The sequence below is a fragment of the Leptopilina boulardi genome, unplaced genomic scaffold (assembly GCF_019393585.1).
Source record: "Leptopilina boulardi isolate dan_hultmark-lab unplaced genomic scaffold, ZJU_Lbou_2.1 LbouV2_38, whole genome shotgun sequence".
Lineage (NCBI taxonomy): Eukaryota > Metazoa > Arthropoda > Insecta > Hymenoptera > Figitidae > Leptopilina > Leptopilina boulardi.
Genome location: NW_026137951.1, coordinates 3074366 through 3082751, shown reverse-complemented (window position 1 = coordinate 3082751; position 8386 = coordinate 3074366). Strand labels below are relative to the sequence as shown.

Here is an 8386-nt window from a genome sequence, read left to right as displayed (position 1 = left end):
GTAAATGTGTTAATTAAAAATTATAAAAATGGAAAGAGAGTCTTTTGTGATTTTTTTTTTTTTTGATTATTAAAAAAATATCACAAATATCACGTTAAATGAAACGAAAGAACGTTGAGATTAATTTGTTAAAAAGCATTTTTATTTATTAGTTTTCTGTTTGATATTTTCCTCTTTAATTTAAAATTATTCACTGACAGTAAATTTCAATGATGAAACAAGAGAAGTATATAGATTTTTATTTTCTCGATATTATTTTTATTTACTCTCTTAGATTGAACTTAAACTAAAAATAAGCGTGTGTTCTTCGCTTAAAATAAATAGAGAAAAAAAAGTCAATGTGTAATACTTTTACTTTGTTCCAAATGGTTTCCCTAAGAGTCTTATTGAAATATTCTTTCGTTCTTATAAGCGAAAAGCTCTTATATACCTCGTTCGCTGTAAACCTCACAAGTACCTCAACTGAATACTCAAAAACTTTTGTCTCTCCTATATATATATATATATAAAACCAAGAATTCTCCGCATCTTTTGTTTTCTCTTTTTCAAATGTTTCCTAGCCAGAGAACACGGGTAAAATATAATGAGTTCGGAAAACATCGTTTTACTTTTTTCCATTTTCTTTTTCTTCATTTATGTTATTTTTCCATTTTCCATTCGTTCATTTTATTTCGATATTTCATTGAGAATTTCTTTTATTTCTTCAATTCTTCATTTCTTCTATTTCTTTATCTATATTATTTTTGTATTTTTTTTTGTATTTTTAATTTATATTTTTATTTATCTTTTCGTTTATATTTTTATTTATTTAAAAATAAAATATTTCGTCGTTTTTTTTTTATGAACCATTTTTCTGGGTATCGTATAATTTTTTCAAGTGCAAGTTTCGTGGGACTGGGATATTAAATTATAGGGACAATTGTCCTTCAAGCACCCTTGATGTTATGGAGTATATATATATATATGGATCGTATATCCCGCAAAATATCACATTAATTCTGGTTTAAGCAGATGCTACCGGCAACTCTATGGGACGCAGTTCCGCCGACTATACTCGTCTCCATCTCATAATGAGATGATTGGTACAGCAATCTATTTCGTTCTTACACGCAATATAGAAATAAACCCGGATGATGACTTTAACGTCTAAGAATGGTCACTTTTAATTAAAACAATTTTTTTTTTTGCCAAAAAAGTAAATTTTTGCAAAAAATTAAATAAAAAAAAATTTGAATAATTTTTGTATTTAGTAATTTTGTCACTTTTTGAAATAAATTTTAATAGGGATAAGTTTCTAATTTCATTCGCTCAGGGATCGCGCGAGGATAATTAGAACCGCAAATATAATTATAAATTTAGCTACTGGCATATATATATATATATATATATATATATATATATATATATATATATACGACTTCGTAACTTCCTTTTCCTTTAACCTTAAATTGAACCGTTTGCAATTTGAAATTAACTTCTGCAATGCACTTTAATTTGCAATGTTCTCTCCACCCTGAAACAAGAACTTTCATGACAGATGTCAATTTATTTATAAAGAATAATATTTTTTTTCTAAGCTCTCTCTTTCTTTCTCTCTAATATATTAAAAAAAAGAAAAGATATTTTTTTCGAGTAAAAAATTGTTTTTGATAGTATATATATAAAATTATCGCATGATTTTCTCGACAAATTTCAAATCTCAATTACGAAAGCGTAACGCAAGTAGCAGTTTTCTCACGATTTGATTACACTTGATCATACCTAGAATGGTGAGTGTTTAATCAATGCAACAATTAGCGCTTCATCACACATGTTTCATGACTCGTGAATTTTACCATTATGCTCAATGATTTAATCTAATCAAAAAACCATTTACTTCTGCCAATTTATATTTATTGAATTTTTTTTTTTTTTTTTTTTACGTTTCTTTAAAAGGATTTTCTTTCCTTATATGCATACTTCGTGTTAATTAAAAATTTATGCAATGAATTAGCGGAGAAAAATTGTAAAAAAAATAATGTCTAATATTGTATACAATAAAAAAAAAAAAAAAATTTATAAAAAATTATTGATATTAATTTTATAAAATAGAAATAATTCTTTTGTGAAGGAATACATTTTTGTTTTTTTTTTTTTTTAGAAAATTGACACCTGTCACGGTATGTTCTGTCAAAGCTGAAATTAAATTTGACAGGATGTGATTGCAAAATTGCAAAACTAGTTTACATTTCGGATAACACTGGAAAATTTTCCTCTAATTACATTTTTATGTCATTTAATTTCTTTTTAATTATTATCACGTTACTCGTTATTTTTTTGTCTTAATTAGTTTTTCATTTAATTGGATTTAAATGTCCTGTTGAAAATTGGTACATTTTTTAACGTAACGACATATATATATATATATATATGTATTTCATAATTACTTTTTTATATAACGATAAAGATTTTTAGCGAAACAAATTTTGTAGTAATCAAATTTTTCACACATGACAATATAATCGTGTGAACAAATATTTAATTTTTAATTATAACTAAATTAATAATTTTAATTTAACAATTCTGTTTATTTGAAACCACTATCTTTATTTATTATCATTATTTCCATTGTTTCTGGTTTTTTTTTTAATATCAGAGTTTTGTTTAATAATTTAATTTTTTTAGTTATATTTTTATTTATATTATTCATATTATTTATATATTATTATTATTAATTACTAATATTATTATAATGTAATTATTAATTATTTACATATTATTTTTATTATTTATAATAATTAGTTTAATTAAGAATCTTCTAAATGGTATTTTTTATCTATAACTAAGAGAGAAAAATTTCTCAAGCGGCAGGAATTGAACCCAAGACCCTAGAGTTCGCATGTCAATAACATAGCCACCTAACCAAGGACGTTCGCTAAGGAAATTGTCATTATTGAAATTCAAACTTGTTTATAATATTAATTTTCCAATGTTAGATTAATAAAAAAAATAGTTTTGAATTTCTATTTTGATTTATTCATTTTAAAATCATTTATATTCTAGAAAAAAAAATCCCATTCGAATTAGATGAAATTTGCAAAAATTATTCATCGTCGCCTTTTTTGTCGGACGATATTAAAAGTTTTGATCAAATCGCCGCTTATATATAAAATGCTAAAGTTCGCATATAATAGTATTTGCTTTCTCCTTTATTGTCTATAATGTTGACTTAAAAAAAAAAAAAAAATTCTCCTCTTTTGCAAATATCAAAATTACAAGGAACGGCGACACAATTTGCACACTGGCCAGACATAATTTTCTATCTTTAAATTGATCTTCATTATTATCCTCTTCCTTATTCGATATTATATTTCCATAATCAAATAGACAAATAAGCGAGCTGAATATTATTTTTTTTTTTGTTTGTTTTCATTTAAAAATAATTTATGAGCAGTTTCAAAACGGCGCTCATACAAAATGCATAATTAATTTTCAAACGTCTCGTGACATTTCAAATAACCCACTTGTCTTCATATCGCGCGACTAAATCAATAATTTTCTATTGTTTCAATGTACAAATATATTATTGTTAAATTTGGAAATTATGAAAGTTTATAATTAAATGTTAAAATTGAATAATTAAGATATTATGAATAATTAATAATATTTTATTTAATTATTATTTAATTGTAAAGAAAACTTTTTCTTTTCAAATTATTTTCAAAAAATGTTACTTTTTTTGAAACAAAAAAAAAAAAAAAAAAAAAAAAAAATCTGAATAACCTACTTATGACAGTTGTATAGTAAGGATATTTTCTAATGCTGCTATTTGAATGTGTACTTTTTTTCAGTGAAAGCTCTATTATAACTTTTTGAGAAGAAAGTAATCCTTGATGAAGGAGTAAAAATGTGCTTTTCACAGAGGTAAAATGCGATATTCGTATATGAGCGTTGGAAGGCCTTTGAGTGACTTTGTCATATTTTTTTTTCCTCTTTTTTCATTGAAGTGTGTTCACTGCTTTTTTCGACGTTGGTAATTGGCGGAAAACGAAGTTCACTCTTCTAAAAAAAAAGAGAGAGAAATGTATCATCTCTCTTTCGTTTTCTCTTGTTTGCGCTTTTGGTGCAGAGAAGGCAGAACTTGTATTCAAAAACGGTCAAGTCATTGTTCACGTGACGTATTTCAAAATAAATAAATATACATATATTTTATTTGTGCTGAATCTTTTTTTAAAAAAAAAAAAAATTACAACAAAAATCAAGTAAACATTTAAACAACAAAGAAATTTTTTGTTACAAAAAATAATAAGTTTCGTTTATTATTATATAATTATAATTATATAATAATATTAATAATAAAAGTAAAAAAATAATAATATTATTAATAATAATAATAAGAAATTAATATTAAATTAATATTTAATAGGTTAAGCAACAAAAAACGATAACATTCGGACAAATGGATTTTTTTAATCAAATTTTCTTCAACGTTTCGAAATCACACTGATTTCCTCTTCAGGGAGTCTAGTAATACAAAAATTATAAAAAATTAAAAACAACAAACAAAAATACAAAGAAATTAAATTAATATGAGACGAAGACTATTACAAACTTCAAATAACAAAAATTCAAAAGGTAGTCAGACCCTCATAACAAAAGGATATCCCTAGGATATCCATATCAATGGTCAATATCCTAGAATGGTCCCCAGGACATCTTGGGATATCCATAGGATATTTCTAGGATATCCAAACCGCCGGTCTGTGGGACATCAACAGGACATCCATAGGATATCCACAGGATATGCCTAAGACATCCACAAAATATCTATTGGATATTATATCGCAGGATATCCATGGGATATCCTCAGGATGTCCGTGGGATATTCTTAAGATATTCACGGGATATTTAATATCTCAACATATATTTTTAAAGGTTAAAATTGTTAAGCTAATATAATGAATAATAATATAATAAAAACAAAAATCTTATGAGCTTCTAATTTATTTTAAATGAAGATTTGAAACGCATTTTTCAAAGTTTTTAAATAAACTTATGCACTTAATGTATAATTAATATTAATAGTTATTCGTTATTTGCGGGGAAGAATTTATATTGTTTAAAGCCAATTTATTTTCTGACAATATTAAGCATATGAATAAAAGAATGAATCACGAATGAGAAAAAAATTAGTTAATAATTTTTCAAATCAAACAACTTTCTCGAAAAACAAGTTGCATTTTTTTTATATATATAAAATTTAATTCACAGAATATTCTCACTCGTAGTCTTATATTGACTTTAAAAACAGTATTCTGAGAATATCTTCTTGACATTCAGAAGATATACTGAGAATATCCTGAAAATATCTTCTTGACATTCAGAAGATATACTGAGAATATCCTGAAAATATCTGTGGGATATCCTGACGATATCTATGGGATATTTGGAGGACATTTATGAAAGTCTATAGAGACATCCAGAAGATATCCATGGGATATCCAAAGCATATACAAACCGCCGATTTTTTGGATATCCTTAAGAGATCCTTTTGATATCCATAGGACATCTCTAGGATATCTGCGGGATATTATCAATATATCCCAAGATATCTTGTGTTATTAGGGGAGTATTGAATAAATAAATAAAAATATATACATACAAAATTATACAAGAACAATTAACAAAAATATAAATCAATAAATAAAATTAATTAATATATAGAAAAATTAAAAAATAAATAAAAACAAAATGAATACAATAAATAAAATAATAAACAAAATACAAGTTACCAAATAAAAATCGATGAAAACAATTAAATGAATTAATTTAAATGAAAACGTTAAAGAATTATTAATTATTATTAAATTAATAGTTTACATTTATATTTTGCCAATTAAAATGTAACGAAACATATTTAGAAATTCTACTGTATAAGGATCAATAAAAAGAAAAAATATTTGTATTTTAACAACATTTATTTAAAAGAACGTAACTAGTCGATTATATATATATGACATTTCTTTAAAAATAATATACTTAAAATAGATAATAACTTAAATAATTAGCACTTGTCACAGATTTTACATATTTCACCCAAAAAAAAAAAAAGTGTAAATATCGTTGAAGCTTGCTTATAAAAATTGTAAATCACAAAGTGATAAATTACCATGTATTGACTGTTTTGTAAATTAATGATCCGCACGCAGGAACAAATTTCGCAAAGGCAAGCAAAAAAAAAAAAAATAAATAAATAAAAAAACTGCCTCTAGCTAAACAGTCGTATACATATATCCTGATAAAATAAATACTCATTGATTCAAGAATGCATTCATTGGTTACATGAAATAATTCCAAAGCGAATTAAACTCGCCTACATTACACAAAAGTAAATAATTTTTATACATATATATAATAGAAAATTAGTTATGAAAATGAGCAGAAGAATTTTTTTTTATGATTTTAAACTTGACAGCAGATTATCGTCGGAAATTAGGCAAAGAAAATGTAAAAGTTGAAATAATTGAATTTTTTTCCCCCCTTTTATCTCATAATAAAGTTCTGATTAATTTTTTTTTTTTATGAAACTTCTTTGTTTATGAATTTTATTGGCATTTATAAAAGTTGAAAAAAAATTATACTTTTAGTCAATTAATATCCGACGATGGGGAATTATTATTATTTTCTAAATTTGAATTAGAGAGAATTTATTAAGTAAAATTCAAATTAGTAGAAATATTCACTAATTTTTAGTAAAATATTCATAATAATTTTAATGAAAGTATTACTAAATCAATGGTATTTTTTTTACTGCAGTTTTTAGTGAAAAATGCCTAAAAACTAATTATAAATTTTCACTAATTTTTTTTTTTCTAAAATGTTACTTTAGTTAGAATTATTACTAATTTAGTAATATTTCTTTTACTAAAAAGTTTTAGTAAAAATTTACTAAAAAGTTTTTAAAAAATCACAGAAAATTAAAAGGTATTAAAATAAGCTGCACTGTTTATTTTTTTTTATTATCCAATTTTGCTTATTTTAATAACAAAATAAATTAAAATAAGCAAAATTGGATTAAAATAATAAGCGTTGCAGCTAATTTTAATGCCTTTTAATTTTCTGTGATAGTAAAAAATTTTTTTTTTTTTAATTTAAATTAGTTCTCACTAATTCAAATTTAGTTTATTATTTTCGAGCTTTTATATATATAAATTTTCTAAAATTTTAATCGCTGATTAAAAACGAGTATTTTTTTTATTTATTATTAAATTATAATTCCTCAACACTCGTTTTTTGCGTATACAAATGAAAATCTACTTCTTATATACTTTTTTTTCCTTTTCTTTGGTAAGAAAAAAAAAATTTGCGAATATAAAGGCACATTCGAGTTTGTCTTTCCAGGAAGGAGTATATAATGACACGTTCACCAGTAATATTGGTTTGGCTTGCGACAGAATTAATGTCACGATTTGTACAACATGCATGTTCCGCATTCCGACCCTACCTATTATCATACACAAAAAATATGGTCCAAATATTCAAATTTTATTGTTTTTCTTGTTTCTTAATTTTTTTTTTTTGAAAAAAAGCATCCCAAAATAATTGTGAATTATAAGGTATAGAGCTTTTTTAAATTCTTTAAAAATTTTTTTTTAGAGCAGTCGAAATACGATCATGATGTTTAAAATTAGAATTGCAAGGATATTGTCACATTTAATGGAAGTTGCTGCCGCAAAATAATAGCCACTACCGGATACCTCGAGACCTGCAGTTTCTATGCTGAGCTTGCAATAGTCACCATCTGAAACATAAATCAGTTCATATATATATATATATATATGTATAGAAATTGATATACATATGTCGTACATGCTTGTACTTAATCAGCATGAATTTCCTCGATTGCAAACCTAGAGTGGTAGCTAGCACTTTCTATTTGCAGTTCACGTTTGTAATCTATATATACACGTACACATGTTGTCTATATTAGGAATGAAGAGACAGATTTTTACCTTTGTCATTGATTTTGGAAATGTGCCAAAAACAAACTTTTTTTTTTTTTAAAGAATTGATTTTAGTTTTATTTTTGTAAATGGAAAATAAATTCCACACTTGTGAAAAAAACATTTTTCTTTTTTTTTAAAAGAATTTTTTAAAAGAATAATTCACTATAGGGAGATTAAAATTTTAACTGTAATAATATGGTAATAAAAATTTTAAGCACGAACAATGTTTTAATTTAAAATTTTTTTTGTCTATGTTAATTTCACATTATATGATAAGGCAAAGTTCGTCTTTACGAATGCAAAACAGGAAAAAAAATTTATAATTTTCCAGAGGGTGGAAAATAAATTTTTTTTTTTTTTGATTTCAGAGAAAATTAAAAGGCATTAAAATAAGCTGTAAC

General features: G+C 24.3%; 1 protein-coding gene across 1 annotated transcript in view; it reads right to left on the bottom strand.

The window, feature by feature from the left end:
• Window positions 1-5938: 5938 nt before the first annotated feature.
• Window positions 5939-8386, bottom strand: part of LOC127288007 (angiotensin-converting enzyme) — a 74545-nt gene continuing 72097 nt past the window's right edge. The window contains exon 13 of the mRNA XM_051315189.1: window positions 5939-7780. Coding sequence (XP_051171146.1) covers window positions 7632-7780 — 149 coding nt within the window. The 3' untranslated portion in view covers window positions 5939-7631. The remainder of the gene's footprint in view (window positions 7781-8386) is intronic.